The 21,733-nt window shown below is 44.6% G+C and overlaps 1 protein-coding gene across 1 annotated transcript in view; it reads right to left on the bottom strand.

The window, feature by feature from the left end:
- The window catches only part of MARF1 (meiosis regulator and mRNA stability factor 1), a 2,255,654-nt gene that overhangs the window by 234,342 nt on the left and 1,999,579 nt on the right, over positions 1–21,733 (bottom strand). The window contains exon 23 of the mRNA XM_044088896.1: positions 18,432–18,584. Within this exon, the coding sequence (XP_043944831.1) occupies positions 18,432–18,584 (153 nt within the window). The remainder of the gene's footprint in view (positions 1–18,431; positions 18,585–21,733) is intronic.

Here is a 21,733-nt window from a genome sequence, read left to right as displayed (position 1 = left end):
GAGTACTCTGCTTCTACTGGGACTACCACGCTCCAGTTGGGCAACACTAGCAATTGCTTCCTGGAACTAGGGCTGTCACAAGAGTGATCTAACCATTTGACTGAAGTCTGGGGGACACAGAACAGGATGCACCATTTACAAGACTCTGTCTTCCATTTCAGAAGACCAACTCAAGTCTTCAAAAGTGAAGATGCAGTGCATGGTTGACTATAGCACTGTCTTAGTTTCCCTTCTCTTGATCAAATTTGTAGTGGATACATTTATACTTGTCTCTGTTCCTCAAACTGAAACTGCTAGGACATTTTTTTCCCATATTCAGTCGCACTGCACAGCAGTTTCTGTTTAAACTCTTGCACTGTTTAAGTGGTTGTGTAATCAAGGAATTAGGCAGATGTAAGGTTGGGGGATTAAGCCCTCTGCATGCTGGGGGTGCAGTGGGCTTGCCCCTTTGCAAAAACATTTGTTATTGCCTTTTAAAGCTTCAGTGAAATTAGTCTTTACAAAATGTATGAGAAGTAACCACCTCAGTTATGGACCCATCTTGTAAAGTGTGTGTCAGATGTTTGCCCCACTTTTAATTTTTAAAGAAAATCATTTGCAATCTTCCAACCTAACCACCATGCCAGGCTTCTCTCTCTCTCTCTGCATCTTCAGGTAACTGGTATGAGTCACTGGCACATTTAGTAGTATTGCACATCATGCACCTCTACCCCCCCCCCCCCAAAAAAAAAAAAAAAGTAAGCACACTGGCATAAGATCTGGAAGTCACGCAAAAGTACAGTTTTGTACCTACCATAAATGTAGATGTTCGAGTGCTAATACAGCTGCAGTAATCACAGATGGGTCCTCGGTCGGCCGAATTCCAAAGTCTAGGTCCGGTGTCGGTTGTTGTCGCTTTCACTCCTGACGTCAGTGAGGCAGGGGTATATAAGACACAGCCGACGCCATGTTCTTCAGTCTTTCTTGCCCCAGATGTCAGGTGCCCCCAGAAGGAAGGCAATACATAAATTATATTTATATACATGCAATGCAGTATAATCCAAAATCAGTAGTTGCAAGCAAATATACCATAGAAGGATAACCCAAACAGGTTGTATAAAAAGGGGGGTTAGGCCCTAGGCCTTTACCAAGAGGGGAAGGAGGGAGGGAAAACTGTACTGCAGCTGTATTAGCACTCAAACATCTACATTTATGGTAGGTACAAAACTGTACTATGTTCATCGTGCATACAGCTGCAGTAATCACAGATGGGTAGAATCCCAAAGCTACGCACAGGGTGGTAGGCACTAGGTGGAACTGGGATGAGCCAGAATGCCCTGCAACACAGCAGTAGCAAAGCCTGCTCTAGTTTTGGAATATAAAGGCAGGTGGTAGTGTTTTGTGAAGGTATGCACAGAACTCCAAGTGGCTGCCTCCAAAATATCTTTCGTAGGAACTCCTCTGAGGAAGGCTGTAGAGGTAGCTGTGGCCCTGGTGGAGTGGGATCTGATGCCTGTAGGGACAGATTTTCCATGATAGGAATAACAAAACCGTATGCAGTGGCCTATCCATTTAGAAATTGTCTGTTTGGTAACTGGCTTCCCCTTGAGCCCCTACAGCATAGGACACAAAAAGTTGTTCTGATTTCCTAAAGGGCTTTGTTCTGTCCAAATAATAACGTAGCTGCCTATGGATGTCTAAGGAGTGTAGCAGCCTTTCCCCTTTGTTTTGAGGATTGGGGTAAAAGGTAGGTAAGTGTATGGCTTGATTTAAAGCTACCCTGGATACCACTTTAGGCATAAATGACGGGTTGGTTCGAAGGGAAACCCTGTCCTGATGGAAGATGAGAAAGGGCTGCACAGCCATGAGGGCTTGTAGTTCTGAAACCCTACGAGCTGAGGTAATGGCCAGAAGGAAAGCTGTTTTCCAGGACAAATATTGTAAATCTGTTGAGGCAGCTGGTTCAAAGGGAGGCAATGTTAATTTTTCTAGGATGTAATTAAGATCCCAGGCTGGTATTGGTTGTTTCCTCGGTGGTCATATATTCTTAGCCCCTCTGAGGAACTGTCTTAAGAGTGGGTGTGAGAATAAGGGTGGATCCGTGTTGAATTCTGCAGAAATGGCTGAGGCATGGATTTTTATGGAGGAAAATGAAAGTCCACTGTTCAGCAGCTCAGCTAGATACTGTAATACCCGAGGCAAATTCAGTTTTCTAGGGTCCTGGCCTTTTTTCTCATTCCAAGAGCAAAACCGTTTCCATTTTGCGGAGTAAGCCTTTCTAGTAGAGGGCCTTCTGGCCTCCAAAATGACATCCTGCACCTCTTTGGGGAGTAGGGTCTGTTGCAGTGTTAAGGAATTTTCCATGCAGCGAGATTGAGTGTTTTCAGCTGACTGTGAAGAGTTTTGTAGCTGTGCTGAGTCAGCAGAAGAGGCATTAGAGGTAGGGACCAGGGAGGAGTATGTGTTAGGCTCCTCAGGAGTGGGTACCAATGTTGCCTTGGCCAGTCTGCAGCAATCAGTATCATCTTCGGTCTGTCTGCTCTTGCTTTCAAGAGCACCTTGGGCAGAAGAGGCAGAGGTGGGAAAGCGTAAACTGTCCATGCTGTCCAACTGAATGAAAGGGCGTCCACTCTCCAGGCCTTTGGATGAAAGGTCCTTGAACAAAACTTTTCCAATTGATGATTCCTGTGGGAGGCAAAGAGATCTATGTCTGGCCTCCCCCACGCTTGGATTATCTTTGTAAACACTTGAGGATGCAACTTCCATTCTTGTGGATCTGTCATATTTCTGCTTAGATTGTCTGCCAGCGTGTTTTCCAAACCTGGCAAGTACTGTGCTTGAAGTTCGATTTGCCATTCCAGAGCCAAGTTCCAAAGTGTCATGGCTAGTCTGCACAGGGGGTATGAATGTGTTCCTCCTTGTTTGTTTATGTACCACATTACTGTGGTGTTGTCTGTTCTTATCAGTAATTGTCCTGGATGCAGGAGGTCCTTGAAAGCTGTAATTGCATTTATCACTGCTAGCATTTCTTTTTGATTGATGTGAAGGTGCTTTTCCTTTTGGGACCATTTGCCCTGAATGCACCTGTCTGTCATGTGCGCCCCCCCAGGCGTAATCTGAGGCGTCTGTTGTGATGACTTGATTTGCTTGAGGCTTGCAGAATGGAAGACCTGTGTTTGTTTGACATGCTTGGGCCCACCATAGAAATTCCTTTTGCAAACATGGAATTATTGGTATTATAGTTTCCAAACTGTGGCTGTGTTGAGACCATAGGTTTTTTAGGTACCACTGAAGTTTCCTCATATGCAACTTTGCACATGGGATTAAAAGAATGCAAGATGCCATGAAGCCCAGAGCCTGCAGGATTTTCCTTGCAGCAAGCCTGGTACATTTTGCTAGTATTTTGATGTACTGAGTTAGTTGCCCCTGTTTTTCTGGCGTAAGATAGGCCATCTGGGTGTTTGTGTCCAAGTTGGCACCCAGGAAAGTTATTTTCTGAGATGGTGTTAGCCTGGATTTCTCTTTGTTGATTGTGTATCCCAGGGAATGCAGTAACCGTGTTACATAAGCCAGATGTTCCAGAAGTATGTGCTTGCTGTCCGCTTGGATCAGGCAGTCGTCCAAATAAGGGTAAATTTGTATTCCTTGAAGTCTGCAGTAGGCAATTAATGATGCCAGGCATTTCGTGAATACTCTGGGCGCAGTAGATAAGCCAAAGGGCAATGCAGAGAATTGATAGTGGATTGAACCTGCAAGAAATCTGAGGTATCTTCTGCAGCTTTGTCTGATTGGGACATGCAGGCATGCCTCCTTGAGGTCCAATGTTACCAGCCAAAACTCCTTGTCCAGCATGGGAAGAAGCTGCTGTAATGTGAGCATCTTGAATTTTGGTACGAGTAAGAATGTGTTTAGGATGGATAAGTCCAGAATGGGTCTCCAGTCGGTTCCTTTCCTTGGTACCAGAAATAGTCTGGAATAAAAACCTTGACCTTGTTCGTGAGTAGGTACCTCTTGAATAGCTCTCATGTCTATGAGCTTTGAAATTTGTAGTTGTGCCTCTGCCCTTTGATTGTGTGGCAGGTTTGGCATGCCTCTCATTTTTGGAAGAGTGTGGAAATGAAATCTGTAGCCTCTGTTTATAACGTCCAGGATCCATTTGTCTGTTGTGACAATATGCCAATTTCTTGTAAATAATGCCAGCTTTCCTCCCAAGGGTGCTGCCAGCTGAGACTTGCTGGGCATGGAAAGGAGGGAGTCATTGGGTTTGTTTCCTGTATTGTTGTGCACTGTCTTCGCCACCTCTTGGTGCTGGAGTTTGCCATTGCCTGCCTCTATATGATCCTTGTGATTGTCCTCTGCCCCTTGTGCGCCTGTATCTACCTCTTTGGGGCTTGTCCGTGGCTGGAAAGGACCAGTTTTAGAAGGCCAATTTCTGCTAAAACGTGGTGGTTGAACCTGTAGAAAAGCTTTGACAGTTTGCATAGATTTGGCTTTTTCTTCCATTTTCCGTAATATCTCCTCAGCATTAGTACCAAACAGCACATCCTTTTGTAAAGGAGCATCTAGAAGTTTAGCTTTCACATGATCAGGCAAGCTTTGTTCCCTAAGCCAGGCATGTCTGAATGACTGATCCTGTAACAGCAGCTCTACTTGAGGCCTCTAGAGCATCATAGCCACATTGTAAGGTGTGTTTACCCACTCGTTCTGCACTATGCATCATATCCTGCAACTCCTTCAAATCTGGTTGTTCAGGTTGAGACATTTTATTCCTTAATTGTGATAACAGAAACTGCTGATATTTAAGCATATGAAACTGACAATTTAAGGCCCTCATGGCTAGGGTGGCCGAGGTATATACCTTTTTACCCCACCTTTCTAAGGATCTTGACTCTCTTCGAAGGTAGTGGATTCTTAGCAGTAGAGGCCTTCATTCCCTTGGGGCCTTGAGAAATGGTTTCAGGGTCAGCATTATGGCTTTTGTAAAGAAATTGGTGAGAGTTAGGAACTCTGTAGTACCTATCAGGCTTGACTGGGGCAGGAGGCAGGGAATCCGGATTAAGGCAAGCCTCTGAATAAACATCATCAAGTATGTCCAAGACAGGAGGTATCGCCAGAGGCCTGTGTTGAGGTAACAAAAGAAATTCCCTAAGTCTTTTCTTGGAATCAGAAAAGTCTTGGCCTTCCCAATGGAAGTGTTCCCTCAAAGTGTGCAAGGTTTCCCCAAAGAAAAAATCCTCAGGAGGAGATACAGAAGGAATGGACTGCTCTGCATCCGAATCTTCAAAAGGGGAGTAAGAGTGTTCCTCTACATCAGAATGTTCTGAATAAATGGAGCCCTGATCAGAAGAGGGAGAATCTTCCTCCACTCTGGGTCTCTTGTCTGGAGGGGGCTGTGAACCCCTGATAAGAGTAATTAAATCCTCCGCCATTTTAAGCATCTGCTTTTTAGGCATGGGGCCTGGAGATGGGCCCTGTGCAACAGGCCTCTTGGGATGCCTGGCTGATTTGGATTTAGTAAAGGCCTTAATGGAAAAGGAAGATGAGGGTCTAAAGACACCATGGGTGGAAGTGGACCTGTCCACATTAGGAGGCTCAACACTCACAGTGGCTTCGGTGGTTGTAGTCTGGGTAAGGGCCGAGGGACCTGCGGTCTCTGTTACAGAAGACACCGCCAAAGAAGTGTCGTCGGTAGTCAGGGACTGCATAGGCGTCTCGCTGAGAACCGGAACACGTGTAGCCGGTTTTGGCGTGGTGTCGGTGGGGACCACGGACCTCGCGTGTCGGTCCTTGTCCTTGCGTTTTTAGGACAAAACGGTAGTCGGAGTCTCCGACGACATTTTATAATCAAAGGCTTTACCAAAAAAGTGTTGGGCAAACACCGCCCGACGCTTAATAGTGCGTTTATTGAAAGTAGCGCAAAAGCGACAGCCCGAGACGTCGTGGTCTGGGCCTAAACAAGGTATGCAGAGGGAATGGAAATCCTTATGCGGTATTTGCTTCCCACAAGAAATACAATTGTTAACTTTTTCTGACATCGGTCTGAGGCAAGAAAAGTTTCCCCAACGGGGTACTTAGCTTTAATTTTTCGTAAATTCAGGAGCTGGCCGACCGGCACTTGCGAACTGCTTCTGCTTCGGGCACCGCGCGGCAAAAAAGACTGGAGAACATGGCGTCGGCTGTGTCTTATATACCCCTGCCTCACTGACGTCAGGAGTGAAAGCGACAACAACCGACGCCGGACCTAGACTTTGGAATTCGGCCGACCGAGGACCCGCCTGACGGCAGAGAACCCATCTGTGATTACTGCAGCTGTATGCACGATGAACATCAAGGATGGCTAAAGTGCTTTACACTTTAAATGCAGAGATGCTTCTAAGAAAATACTGGAAATTAGATCAAACTATATCAGCAATAATAACAAAGTGTCAGGTCTCTTACCATGACAGATAATGTCATGAAGTGCTCTGGTAGAGAGTACATGTACTCTGCAATTTGCATAAAAGGAGTGAAACAATGGAGAATCTTAAAAGCCCATCAAGAAAGATCTGCAAAGGTATAAATGTTCATTATGCTACTTAATGCAAAAGCACTATCTGCAACAAATGCCTTTTGAAAGTCAGGAACAAACTAGGACAATAAATCTAAAAATGTCTTCCTCACATTAAACAAATGCTTGTAAAAGTCTGAAAAATGCTTTAACCAACCTCAATTGCTCTTATTCTATCTCCTGACCATGTGGCATAGGATAATCTCTGAACTATAATCTAGACAACCTAATGATTTGCAGCTCAGGTGCTGGTGGGAGTGAGCAGCTCATACCAGCTCTGCCATTCTGGGGAAAAGGAATGGTGTTTCCAGTCAGATGACTACTCTCATGTAAGCTGATTTATGAAAGGTCCAAAGTGACCATAGGACCAGGGGAAGTAGCGAGCAAAAGATAATGATGGCAGACCTCAGATGGCATGTGACAGCACTTCTACACCTCAGAGACAGCATCACCACAGGGATAGGATAGGATGCCCTGCAGTTATAGTGGTGCCTAAGTCAACTGCCAGGAGTGGAGTTTAGAGCCATTAAAGAGAAAAAGTACAGTTTTGTACCTACCATAAATGTAGATGTTTGAGTGCTCATACAGCTGCAGCCATAACAGATGGGTTATCCTGCCGTCAGGCGGGTCCTCGGTCGGCCGAATTCCAAAGTCTAGGTCTGGCGTCGGTTGTCGTCGCTTCTTCCCTGAAGTCAGTGCGGCAGGGGTATAAAAGAGGCAGCCGACGCCATTTTCTTCAGTTTTTCTTGCCCCAGATGTCAGGTGCCCCCAGAAGGAAGTCAAACAATGTTATGCAAAGATGCAATGTTGATAAATCAAAAACAGTAGTTGCAAGCAAATACACCATAAAAGAATACCCCAAAAAGGTTATATGAAAAGTGTTTGTCATAAGGCCTGTCCTAAGAGGGGATGGAGGGAGGGAAACCTGGACTGCAGCTGTATGAGCACTCGAACATCTACATTTATGGTAGGTACAAAACTGTACTATGTTCATCGTGCATACAGCTGCAGTCATAACAGATGGGTAGAATCCCAAAGCTAAGTAAGGGTGGTAGGCACTAAGTGGAAATAGGAGGGGCTAGGATGCCCTGCAGGACTGCTGTGGCAAAGCCCGCTCTAAATTTTGAGTATAGTGGGAGGAGATGGTGCTTGGAGAAAGTGTGCACTGAACTCCAGGTGGCTGCTTCCAAAATGTCCTTGGTAGGGACCCCCCTGAGGAAGGCTGCAGAGGTAGCTGTGGCTCTGGTGGAGTGGGATCTGATGCATGTAGGCACAGTTTTTCCATGAAATGAGTAACAAAAGCGTATGCAGTGGGCTATCCATTTTGAAATTGTCTGTTTGGAAATAGCCTTTCCCTGAGCACCTACAGTATAGGACACAAAGAGTTGCTCAGATTTCCTGAATGGCTTTGTTCTGTCCAAGTAGTAACGAAGTTGTCTGTGAATGTCCAAGGAATGTAGTAGTCTTTCCCCTTTGTTTTGTGGATTAGGATAAAAGGTAGGTAAGTGGATAGTCTGACTCAAAGCTACACTGGATACTACCTTTGGCATAAAGGTAGGATTGGTTCGTAAGGAAACTCTGTCCTGATGGAAAATGATGAATGGTTGCACAGCCATGAGGGCCTGTAGCTCCGAAACCCTGCATGCTGAGGTGATAGCCAGAAGAAAGGCTGTTTTCCATGACAAGTACTGTAACTCTGTTGAAGAAGCTGGCTCGAAGGGAGGAAGGGTCAGCTTTTCCAATACGTAGTTGAGGTCCCAAGCAGGGACTGGTGGTTTCATTGGGGGTTTTAAATTCTTTGCCCCTCTGAGGAACTGCCTTAAGAGAGGGTGAGAGAATAAAGGGGGATCTGTGTTGTATTGTGCAGAAATGGCTGAAGCGTGGAGATCTTGATGGAGGAGAAGGAAAGTCCATTGTTTAACATCTCAGCTAGGTACTGTAAAATTAGAGGTATATTTATTACCCAAGGATTCTGTCCCTTTTCTTGATTCCAGGCACAAAATCGTTTCCATTTGGCGGAGTAAGCCTTTCTAGTAGAAGGTCTTCTGGCCTCCAAGATGACATCCTGCACCTCCTTGGAGAGGAGAAACTGTTGGGAAATCAAGGAATTCTCCATGCAGCTAGATTTAGAGTTTTGAGATGGCTGTGAAGGGTTTTGTAGTTGTGCTGGGACAACAGAAGAGGGACTAGAGGTAGGATCCATGGTGGGGAATGTGTCAGGCTCTTCAGGAGCGGATACCAGTGTTGTCTTGGCCAGTCTGGAGTGATGAGAATCATTTTCGGCCTCTCTGCTCTGGCTTTTAATAGAACTTTGGGCAGCAGAGGAAGAGGCGGGAAGGCATAGACTGTCAATGTTGCCCAATTGAAGGAAAGTGCGTCCACTTTCCAGGCCTGTGGATGACAGGTCCTTGAACAAAATTTTTTCAACTGGCAATTTCTGTGGGTAGCAAAGAGATCTATGTCTGGCTGTCCCCATGCCCGAGTTATCTTTGTGAAAACTTAAGGATGCAACTTCCATTCGTGTGGATCTGTCATATTTCTGCTTAGGTTGTCTGCCAGTGTGTTTTCCTTCCCTGGCAGGAATTGTGCCTGTAGTTGAATTTGCAATTCCAGTGCTGTGTTCCATAGGGTCATGGCTTGCCTGCACAGGTGGTATGAATGAGTTCCCCCCTGTTTATGTACCACATCACTGTGGTGTTGTCTGTCCTTATCAATAGCTGGCCTGGATGCAGTAGGTCTTTGAAGGTCATAATAGCCTTTTGCACGACTAGCATTTCCTTTTGGTTGATGTGAAGGTGCTTCTCTTTTCGGGTCCATTTTCCCTGAATGCACTGATCTGTCATGTGTGCTCCCCAGGCGTAGTCTGAGGCGTCTGTTGTGATGATTTGAGTTGCTTGAGGTACACAGAAAGGAAGACCTGTGTTTCTTTGGCAAGCTTGAGTCCACCACAAAAATTCCTTTTGAAGGCATGGAATGAGTGGGATAATTGCTTCCAAGCTGTGGCTGTGTTGAGACCATAAGTTTTTCAGGTACCATTGAAGTTTCCTCATATGCAGCTTTGCACATGGGATTAGTAGGATGCAAGATGCCATGAATCCCAGAGCCTGCAGGATTTTCCTTGCAGTTAGCCTGGTGTAAGTTGCCATTTTTATGAAGTATTGAGACAGTTGCCCTTGCTTGTCTGGCGTGAGGTAGGCCATCTGGGTGGTTGTATCCAAGCTGGCACCCAGGAAAATTATTTGTTGAGAGGGTATTAGTTTTGATTTCTTTTTGTTGACTGTGTATCCCAGGAAGTTCAACAGTTTTATTACAAACGCCAGGTGCTGCAGTAGTATGTCCTTGCTGTCTGCTTGGATCAGGCAGTTGTCCAGATATGGGTAGATTTGTATCCCTTGTAGTCTGCAGAAGGCGATTACTGATGCCAGGCATTTCGTAAACACTCTGGGCGCAGTAGATAAGCCAAAGGGCAATGCAGAGAATTGGTAATGGGTTGAACCTGCAAGAAATCTGAGGTATCTTCTGCAATCTTGTCTGATAGGGACATGCAGGTATGCCTCCTTGAGGTCCAATGTTACCAGCCAAAACTCCTTGCCCAGCATGGGAAGAAGCTGCTGTAATGTGAGCATCTTGAATTTTGGCACCTGTAGATATGTGTTTAGGATGGATAGGTCTAAGATAGGTCTCCAATCTTTGTCTTTCCTCGGTACCAGGAATAGTCTGGAATAAAACCCTTGACCTTGTTCTTTTGCAGGTACCTCTTGAATTGCTTTCATGTCCATGAGAGCTGAAACTTGTTTTTGTGCCTCTGCCCTTTGATTTTGTGGCAGGTTCGGCATGCCTCTCATTTTTGGAAGGGTGTGAAAGTGGAACCTGTAGCCTCTGTCTATAATGTCCAGAATCCATTTGTCTTTTGTAACAATATGCCAATTTTTTGAGAATAATGTCAGTTTTCCGCCCAAAGGTGCTGCCATTAAAGCTTTGCTTGGCAGGTGTAGGGGGAAGTCATTGCGTCTGTTTTCTAAAAGACTGTGATCTATCTTCTCCACCTCTTGGGGTTGGTGCTTGCCACTGTCTGGCTCTGAAAGATCCTTGAGGTTGCCCTCTACCCCTTGGGCGCCTGTATCTGCCCCTTTGAGGTCTGTCCGTGGCTGGAAAGGAGAATTTTATGAAGGCCAGTTTCTGCTGAAACGTGGAGGCTGTACCTGCAGGAAATATTTCACTGTTTGCATTGATTTCACTTTTTCCTCCATTTTCTTTAGCACCTCCTCAGCTTTAACACCAAACAATACATCTTTTTGAAGAGGTGCATCTAATAATTTAGCTTTGACATGATTTGGCAAGGTTTGCTCTTTGAGCCAAGCATGCCTACGTATAACAGACCCCGTAACAGCAGCTCTACATGAGGCCTCTAAAGCATCAAAACCACACTGCAAGGTATGTTTACCCACTTGCTCTGCACCATGCAACAAATCCTGCAACTCTTTTAAATCTGGTTGTTCTGGTTGTGTCATCTTGCTTTTCAGCTGAGATATCAAAAACTGTTGATACTTTAACATATGGAACTGACAGTTTAATGCCCTCATGGTTAAAGTGACCGAGGTGTACACCTTTTTCCCCCACCTTTCTAAAGCTCTGGAATCTCTCTCTGAAGGTAATGGGTTTTTAGCAGTAGAGGCCTTAATTCCCTTGGGACCCTGTGAAATTGTTTCTGGGTCAGCAGTATGGCTTTTATATAGGAACTGGTGAGAATCAGGAACCCGGTAATACCTGTCTGGTTTAACAGGAGCTGGAGGTAAAGAATCTGGATAAAGGCTGGCTTCTGTGTACACATCATCCAATATATCTAAAACAGGAGGGATAGCCAGAGGCCTATGCTGGGGGAGCAGAAGAAATTCCCTGAGCCTTTTCTTGGAATCTGAGTAATCTTCGCCTTCCCAGTGAAAGTGTTCCCTCAATGTATGCAGGGTTTCCCCAAAAGAGAAGTCCTCAGGGGGGGAGACTGAGGGAATAGACTCCTCTGCATCAGAGTCTTCGAATGGAGAATAGGCATAATTCTGGTCCTCAGATAGTTCTGAGGTAATAGAAGCTTGATCTGAGGAAGGGTAGTCCTTCCTCTAATCTGGGCCTTTTGTCAGAGGGGGGTTGAGAACCCCTGATAAGAGTAATCAAATCCCCAGCCATTTTAAGCATCTGTTTTTTAGGCATGGTGCCTTGAGAGGGGGTCTGAGGAACCTGTTTTTTGGTTTTCATGGCTGCTTTAGATTTAGTGAAGGCTTTAATAGGGAAGGAGGAAGGCCTGAAGACCCCTTGAGAAATGGCAGGCCTGTCTAAATTCTGAGTTTCCCCGCCAGGAGTGGCGTCGGGATCTGTAGTAGGAATGGGGGCCGAGGAGCCTGCGACCTCGGGTACTGAAGACACCGGTAATGCATTGTCATCGGTACTCAGGGGCTGCGTAGGTGCCTCGCTGAGTACCGGAGAACTGGTAGTCGGCCTTAGCGTGGTTTCAGTAGGTGGTGCGGACCTCGTATGTCGGTCCTTATCTTTGTGTTTTTTGCTCAAAACTGGAGTCGGAGTATCCGACGACATAATATAATTAAATTTTTTGCCAAAAAAGTGAAGGGCGAACTCCGCCCAACACTTAATAGTGCGCTTATTGAATCTAGCACAAAAACGGCAGGCCGAGACGTCGTGGTCTGGGCCTAAGCAAGGTATACAGAGAGTGAAAATCCTTATGCGGTATTTGCTTCCCACATGAAATGCAATTATTAACTTTGTCTGACATCGGTCTGAGGCAAGAAAAGTTTCCCCAATGGGGTACTTAGCTTTCAAGAAGACTTCGGCTGAAATACTTTCGTAAATCTCAGGAGCTGGCCGACCGGCACTTGCGAACTGCTTCTGCTTCGGGCACCGCGCGGCAAGAAAGACTGAAGAAAATGGCGTCGGCTGCCTCTTTTATACCCCTGCCGCACTGACGTCAGGGAAGAAGTGACGACAACCAACGCCAGACCTAGACTTTGGAATTCAGCCGACCGAGGACCCGCCTGATGGCAGGATAACCCATCTGTTATGACTGCAGCTGTATGCACGATGAACATCCTTAACACAGCTATGTGCATGATGGCTTATGCTGATGACGGCTAAGGATAACACAAATGACAACACCTAATATTACACAGCACAAGATCCCCTTGACCCTGTCAAACTTCTCCGGTCATGCAGACAATACAGGCAACAAAACTGTCACATCTAAAACTTTGCTATAATTGTTCACACCTATCATCTCCAACTGCAAGGCTGTCTATAGCGAGAAACATTCATTCTCAGAACTGAATACATTCTTACCTTTACTGATACTTCACTCTAGCAACACACACAGTTAGAGGAACTATAAAACAAAATTTGCAATTCTGTACGTTTAAGAATCAAGCAAACTCACTACTGTGATCTTTCAGAGAGATTTAATTGGCTACCTGTTACTAACAGAGCTACTATGCTACTTGACACTCAACTGTGCAAAAAAGTATTATGTTTGGTCAATACTTCCCACAAAAATCAACCTTACAAATAACAGAACCATCATACTTGTGATAAAAGTCAAGATGGTATTACTTTAATGAGACCACATTTTGGGACTAATGTAAGCGAACAGGCCTTCACTACACTTGGGACAGCAACATGGAATCAACTAAGCAGAGAAACATTCGCAAACACTGGATGGCTTCATAGGTGTGTACTAGGCTAGGGGCCCTGGAGCTTATATAAGCCTAGCCCAAGATGATTCCCTGACATTATGCTGCCCAAAGTTAGTTCCCAGTGTCCCTGTCAAGCAAGGCCACTGAAGTGATCCCAGGGTAAACTTCACATTGCCCATCCACTCATCAAGATTTCTCTTAAAGAGGGCCAGTTAAGTGCTCTGTTGACGTGAACGGGAAGTTAGTTCCACAGTATGGGAAATCTCTGGGTTAGGAACCTGTCCCTCCAGCATGTTCTGTTTATTGTGGTAATGAGGTTTAGGTCCCTGGAGCATGTGGCATGGAGGGATTGGGATTTCTTTAGGTGTAGCATATCTAACAGCTCTGGGTCAGACATGGCTTTGTAGGTCAAGCAGAGATCGCCTCTAAGTAGGCAATATGAGACAGAGTATAGCTGGAGTTTTTTTTGAGTCTGTCCATATACGGCATGTGTCTAAGGCCCAAGATCCTCTTAGTGAGGTATTTTTGTGGCCTTTCCAGTTGTTGTAGGTGTCTAGTGAGGTACATAACAAATGGGGCATTGTATTCTATAACAGGTTTAATGAGGGACGAGTAGAGAGGGATTATGACCTCTTTCTTCCTGGATGACAAACCTTTTGTAATGAGATGTGCCACATAGAAGGACTTTCTGACTACAGTGGAATGTGGTTATCGAAGGAGAGGCTGCTGTCAACCTGTGTCCCCAGGTCTCTTATCACACCTTTTAGTGGACTACTGCCTATGTGGCAGTTAATGGGCAGCAAATTTTTCCCAAAGGGAATGACAATGCACTTTTTGCATTGAGCTTAAGGTCATGGTTCTGGCACCAGTCACTGGTCTCAGCGAGGTCTTTTTGTAGAATGTCTACATCAGTTGGAGAATCAATAATGGCTCCCAGTTTGCAATCATCTGTGAACTTGGTCAGTCAGAGTCCTCTTTGTGTTAGCTTGAATTTCAGAGAAGTAAATGCCAAACAAGAGGGGACCTAGGACAGATCCCTGTGGAACACCACTTGTAACTGGTTGGTAGTCAGATTTGGAGTCAGCTACTTTCACAGTGTGGGTTCTATCAGTGAGCCAGCTGGCATCCATCTTACGACATAGGGGTTTTATGCCTAGTTTAGTGAGTCAATCTAGGATTCCTGAGTGAGGGATGGTGTCGAAGGTCTTGGCGAGATCTAGGTAGGCTGTGTGAATTACCTTGCCCACATTCACAGCTCTGGTGACAGACTTGAAGTTGTCCATCAGGTTGAGCAGGCATGATCTACCTTTTACAAACCCAAACTGCATGGGGTCCAGAGTTTGGAGATTCCCTATGTCCCTATTTATAAGGTCCATGATGATGCGCTCCATAGCCTTACATATCAGACTTGTTAAGTTAATGGGGCAGTAGTTCCCAGGGTATGTAGTCGCTCCCCCTTTGTGGAGTGGGATGACCATAGCAGTGCGCCATTCGGTAGGAACAAAGCATGAAATGAGGATGTCACTGAACAGGGTACTCAGGTGTGGTGCCAGTTCACTTTGTAATTCACGCAGAACACAGCCAGGGATGTTATCAGGTCCCATGGAAACTGTATTCTTGGCTTTGGACACTGCAGTTTTTACCTGTGTAGCCGTGATAATAGGGACTTGGCATTCCTCAGGTATTGTGATAGGCCCTTTAAGGGTGAAAGGGGGGCAAAGTCTGCACTGAACCTGTTGGCTAATATGTTGGCAATATCAGTTAGTTCTGTATATGTATTGCCATTGTGGTGTAACTCAGAGCATATCTGAGTATTGCCATGTAGATTCTTGACATAACTGCAGAATGCCTTGTGGTTGTCTTTAAAATATGCAGCAATTTTGTTTTCATAGCTAGCTTTAGAGGATTTGATGAGGGATCTCATTTTGCTGAGGCTAACAAGGGAGTTTTTCCAGTCTTGGGACGTTACCCTTTTCTGCAACAGTTATTTCCTTCTGTTGTAGAGTTTATGTTACGGGACCACCAGATTAGCTTCCTTTTTTTTTTTTTTTGGAGAAGAGCATCTTGGTTCTGTTTGGTATGGCCCATTCCATGGACTTGTGCATGTGCTCATACAGTGCATAGGTGTATGACTCAGCAGTCGTGCACCTATTTTTCATTAGCATGGGTGTCGTGAAGTTTGCCACCTCTGTTTTTAGAAGCCCAAAATTGGCTTTGAAGTTTTTTTTTTTTTTTTTTTTTTTTTACAGTGGTTTCCTTTAGGGGGAGTGAGGGTGGGATGTGGATATCCACGGTGATTAGCTTGTGGCCGGATCTGACCGGGGAGGAGTTGATTACTGGTGTAAAGCAACAGTCACCCATGTTAGTAATAAGATCAAGGATGTTTCTACTCCTGGTGTGGGTCAGAATGAGTTGGTCCAGAAAACGCTAAGCAAGTGTGTTGGTACACGAGTAATTTTCCTAGTTAATGGAGGGGTAGTTAAAGTCTCCCAGTATAAGGGTATTGGGTTGTACCCTAACATTTTACGGTGTGTTTAGGAATGTGCAGTGGGAGTCTTGGGACATGGTGGGGGATCTACAGCAGGCTACAACCTGGATTGCAGTTTTACCCAGTGTTAGTTGTACCCGAAGTATCTCTGATGCATTATGTTGGGCTACTAGTCTGGAGGTGTGCACATCCTATTATGAATATGGAGACACCATCGCCTTTAGTGCTTTGGTCAGGTTTAGGGGCTGAAAGGTGTGGTATGAATTATAACCTGGTAGTGCTGAGGTGCTCTCCGGAGCCTTGAACCAGGTCTCGATCACTGCACAGATGTCGATGTTCTCCATTTTAAGGAGTGCTTCGAGCGAGTGCATTTTGAAATTTAGACTTCTAGTGTTGAGTAGCATAACCCTTAGATTTCATTTGCTTGTAGCTGTTATGGTGGTAATTTTGTCTTCAGGACATTGCCTAAAAAAGGCACTATAGGGGTGGCAAGAGCCTTGGCCAGTATCCGGAATCCCAGGGGTGACGGGTGCAGGCCATCTCTGGCAAAGCATCGAGGTCTGTCGATCATGTCATCCCAGGCATACAGATACTGGATCCCCTTAGAATGACACCAGAAACTTACCCAATTGTTGAAGTCAATAAGTTTCTGCTTGTACTGTGGTATCATTCTCGGTCATGGTAAGATGCTGCTCAGAGCTAGGGTCATACCTTCCTGGGCTACAAGATCTGAGATTTCCTCTACGTCTCTTTTCATGAAGTCCAGGGAGGTACGTCTCAGGTCATTCACACCAACATGGAGAATGACATAGTCATATTTGTACCTGCTGTGGAGTGACCTAAGTGTGTGTGTGTTACGTGGCAGATCCTGGTACCCGACAGGAAGCTGACCATAACCTTCTCCTTATTCAACCTAGTGAGTGAGACATCAGTGTGCCTTACTATTGAGTCACCTATGACTAGTGTAATGGGTAAGCTGTTTTGCCTTAGGGGCTTTGGTTGAATGGCACACTGTTTATGTGAGCTGTCTCTCTCATGGTTTGTGCTGGGATGTGGTGGTGGTTTGCATTTCTGCCTCGGAGGTCTCTGTCGTTTGGGCAGATTTTTATTGACAGCCTCTGCGAAAGTAAGTGTGTGTTGTGTGTTTTGTGTTACTATGTGAGGGTTGTGGTGGTGTATGTTCTGGAGAGCTATGTGTTGAATGTGGTGTGGTGCAGGTGTTAACTCTTTCCTCTTGACTGATTAATCCAGTCTTGGCTGGAGAGTGCTTGGCTTCCAGTTTGGGTATACATGTGCATCACTCACAAGTCATTGTGTTGGGAGGTAAGAGGAGAGGATTGTCTGTGTACATGAGGCAGTTGCTACATTGTCTCAGGATGCCCAGGTTCACCAGGTTGACAGGAGAAAGCACAGGGAACTAACCTTTAGACATGCCTGGATATTTACTTTCCTTTATGGAGAGTTTAGTGCTGGTAGCAGTATATATGCTACAGTAAATGCTAGAAGTTCTGAGCAAGTGCTGGACTTAAATAGTTTGAGTGCAAAAAGATGAAAACTACAACATCTAAAGGAAAATTTGAAGAGTAGACTTTCTGGCACCAGTAATAGTTTACCCTAGCTTAGTGGCGCTGCGCGTTGCGCAAACATGGATTTTTAAGGCAGAAAGTTAAAAGGGATAGAAAGCAGCCCCAAAAGGCTAATAAGGTACAATTTCAGAGCTGGAAACCACTCCTCTAGCGATAGATAGGCTGCTTAGTGCTCACCACTCCCACTGATGAGCAGAAACACTTCCCTCTACCACAGCAAGGTCTACCAGAAACTCAAAATACAGTCCTGAAATCAGCAAGTCTGAAATCGGGACTATTCTAGCAAGAGAAAATAGTGGGAAATGAGCAAACATTTTTTTTTTGAAGCAGTCAAATACAGTTCAAACAGCAATTCACTTTTAAATCACAGAAAAGGCTAGTGCACTTGAGTGTGTAGCCCACAACAGTAAATGCAGTTGAATTACTTTAAAATAGGACTAAATAAAAGTGCAGTAAGCAATATTAGTTGGACACAGTAAAATGCAGTAGAAATAAATGCAGTAACTTCAAAAAAGGCTAAATTAAAGTGCAGTAAGCAAACTCGAGCAAGAAAAAAGCAAATGATGGTAATTCTAATCAAGCAAAGTCTCTCTTTCGCCTGTCTGCTGCTGTAGTAGTCTGCAGGGAGCCAAAATAGGCACCACTGAGCTAAACAGAAGGAATATCTACTAGCAGAGACCGTCTGTAATTGACTGACACTGGATAAGTTGCTGTAAGCTTGTAGACTTACTGTTAACTGGTATATTTACAACTGCATATAGTCATCACACTTTGAAAACTATCTTGCACATACTGTAAAATTGCACACATTTCCACATGGCTTGCAATATTGTCCCTTGCTGCCCCTTTTCTATGTCCATTTACTTTTGATATGCATTATCATATGGTGCATTTTTATTTTTACTGAATTTTTATTGTAATATGTACTTTGCTCCTCTCTTCCTGGGTCATAACTGAAGAGAGTCAACTGACTAGTCCAGCTAAGTCAAGTCACCAAATTTCATAAATGCATACACAGTCATTGCCAATGTCATGAACAAGACTTCTGTTAAACTCCTCAAACTGTGATGACAGTATATAAATCACAGGAATAACAAAACACAATTCTTTAAGAAAAGAAAGCTTGCAAACACATGTACCAGGTGTCCCTGGATGTTGTAAATCAAGTGTTCTGCTGCCACCCGTTTCTTCTTTCTCATTAATCACTGTATGAGGGGCTTCCTGATGGATCAGGTCATCACTTCCATAATCTTCAACATATGCAGGAGAAGAACTTGTTGAGTTTGCACGAGCTGAAGAAAAACACAAGTCTAAGTAAATCACAAAAACAGCAGACAGATTCTTACCATTTCCACCTAATTTATCCAAAAAAACAGCGGTGAGGCAGTTAACCAGTTCTCAGTCACAAAGCAAATCCAAAAAGAAAAAGAAAACTGGAAATGCTCTAAATGTTTAATCCAAGTTCAAGTTCACAAGTAAACACTTTTCACTTGCGAACTTGGATTAAACATTTATTGTTTTAGAGTGTTTCCAGTTTTCTTTTTGGATTTCCACCTAACTTATGAAGAACCTACTAATTGACGGGACCTAAAGCTGGGCTTATCCACACCACTGATCACCACTCAGCATAATTTTTCCATAACTTTTCATGTTTAAAGGAGAACCGCACTCACAGACTCAAACATGTTTATTTCATCACGGTTTGGTGTTTCCTATATTTTACCACCACTCGGACTATTTTTACAGGTTTTTAAATATTTTTATACATAATTTCTGAGTCTGACCACATGGGGTCTAGCATCATGAAGTGATCCTGATTGTTTAGTCTGCCTCTGCCTCTAAGGATCCCACAATACAGTGCTTGTCTGTAAAAAAAAAATTACATCACACCAGCCTCTTTCTTCCTAAAGCTCATGTCATTGCATTGATTTTACATGCATACACTACTGTCTTTCAGTTAGCTTTAAGTATCATTTCATGCCTTTCAATGAGGACTAAACACACAAACAGTGCAAATGCCGCAGAAAAAGAAATCATGTCTTATCATAACATTCCATCTGTATTGTTGATCCTCGTTCAGTCATTACATATGGGTATCGATTCCGACCTCGGAACCAAGCCGGCCATTTTCAAGCTCTCGTCAGCTACAAACTCTTGAGCTAAACTCTTACCCATAACCCCCCTCTCCCTGTTACCTCAGATTGAGTTTGCAAGTCAAAAGAAGGTAGAGGCTACCTCTAGTCAAATGACCTAAGAGAATCGGATGGTGAGATCCACTAGAAGCCACAGGAGGGGGAAGGAGGGAGGGAGGGTGGTAATGACTGAACGAGGATCAACAATACATATGGAACGTTATGGTAAGACATAACTTCTTTATCTAATATTGTTAATCTTCGTTCATTCCTTGCGTATGGGACAGAGTCCCCAGCTACCTCTATTCCTGGGAGGCTCTCATGGAAGGACATTCCTGAGCACCATAGAACAAAAAGATGCTCTTCCCCTGGAAGCCAAATCCAATTTGTAATGATTGATGAAGGTATGAGGCGTAGCCCAAGTTGCAGCTGCACAGATGTCATGTAAAGAAGCTCTGGCATGGAAGGCAGCAGAGACTGCCACCGACCTTGTCGAATGAGCATTCATGGTAGTAGGCAACGGAATATTACGTTGTGTATAAATGAATGGGGTCACAATCTTTTAACCATCTAGCTAATGTGACCTTAGCAACAGCAGATCCTAATCTAGGTCCAGAATAGGCCAAAAAAACTGGTCAGATTTACGAGGGGACCTAGTCCTGTTTAAGTAAAAGCGGATTTGCCTGTGAATATCTAGGGTATGTAAGCAATACTCTTCTCTGTTTGAATGATTGGGAAAGAAAACTGGTAATTCAACGGTTTGATTAATGGACATTTCAGAGATCACTTTTGGCAGAAATGAAGGATTAGTTCTCAAAGACACTATCTCTATGAAAAATCAAGTATGGACTCCTGATGCATAAAGTTTGAAGCTCAGAGATATGTCTGGCAGAAGTAATGGTGACCAAAAACAAGGTTTTCCATGACAAATATTTGAGGTCGCAAGAAGAAGCTGGTTCGAAGGGTGGCATTGTCAGAGCTTGTAGAACTAATGACAGATCCCATGGTTGAATAGGTTCTCTAAAAGGTGGCTTCAGATGATTCACACCTTTTTTGAAGGTCTTGCACAATTTTTGTTACATAAGAGAGGAGTCTTGGACACCCTCATGGAAATTAGATATTGCAGCCAAATGAACTCTAATGGTATAGGCCGAGACCTGATTGAAAAAGGTCGGCCAGATACTCTAGTATTATCGACACTGGTGCTGAGAAGGGATCTATTTGTTTTTCTTTCAGCCAACAGGTAAATCTTTTCCACTTGCTTAGATAAGTAATTCTAGTGGAAGACTTATGAGATGTAATGAAAATGTCACGAACTGGTAAAGAAAGATCATTCTGCCTGGCAATCAAGAAGAAAGATCATTCTGCCTGGCAATCAAGGGAATTGGAGTAGCCAAGCTGTAAGCTTCAGGCTGTCCAAGTTGGGATGAATCAGGTTCTGCGGATGTGAGATCAACTCCAGGGTTGGATGGAGAATCCATGGTTGATCTGGCAGCTGAGGCCAAAGGAAGGGGAACCAAATCTGATGAGGCCAATATGGTGCTATGAGGATCACCTTGCTCTTCAACCAATGGGCTTTCTTCAGAAACTAGGGAATGTGGGGAAAAGATGGGAATGCATAAAGAAGACCTGAGGGCCAATCGTGGACTAAAGCATCCCTGGGTGACCGTCCTGGTGGGGGAATCAGGGTGAAGTAGTTGTTGCATTTGTAGTTGGTCGGGGATGCAAAGAGGTTGCAGCAAGGACGGCCCCAGGTGTGGAAGATCTCCGCTGCTATCAAGGGATTCAGGGACCACTCGTGAGGTTGCAGAATGCACCTGCTGAGTCTGTCTTCTATCACGTTGGAACTCCCGGGAATGTGCATTGCTAGAAGAAAACGGTTGGTAGTCATCGCCCACTGCCATACCCTCATGGCCTCTCGACAAAGGGGGTAAGATTTGGTTCCACCTTGTTTGCTGATGTACCAGACCACCGATGCAGTAGTCGTAACAGTCTGAACAGAGGAGCCCCTCGGTGCCAGTATAGTAAAGGCTACAGGAGAAGACTGAGCCAAGATCACTGATGGTGCCGAAGGTCTAGGCACTGAAAGCACTGGTGCAGACTGAGTGAGCTCCGAAGCAGAAACTTTAGCCTTTTTAGGTCTTGGTTGGCGGGAGTCCCCAGCCGGGGACAAAGGCAAAGACTTGGCCTTAGTAGGATCATCCAAAATTTTCTTATGGGCTCTAGGAGGGATTGAAGCCTCCGACCCAGAAATAGCCTCTGAAAAGGGAGATTTGAGAAGTCCCTTCAGCAACAACTTATTTTTCCTT

This window comes from Protopterus annectens, chromosome 12.part0 (genome assembly GCF_019279795.1).
Source record: "Protopterus annectens isolate FY-2018-M chromosome 12.part0, PAN1.0, whole genome shotgun sequence".
NCBI classification, from domain to species: Eukaryota; Metazoa; Chordata; order Ceratodontiformes; family Protopteridae; genus Protopterus; species Protopterus annectens.
Note: the sequence above shows the minus strand (reverse complement) of the source record. Positions and strands in the feature narration are given on the sequence as shown.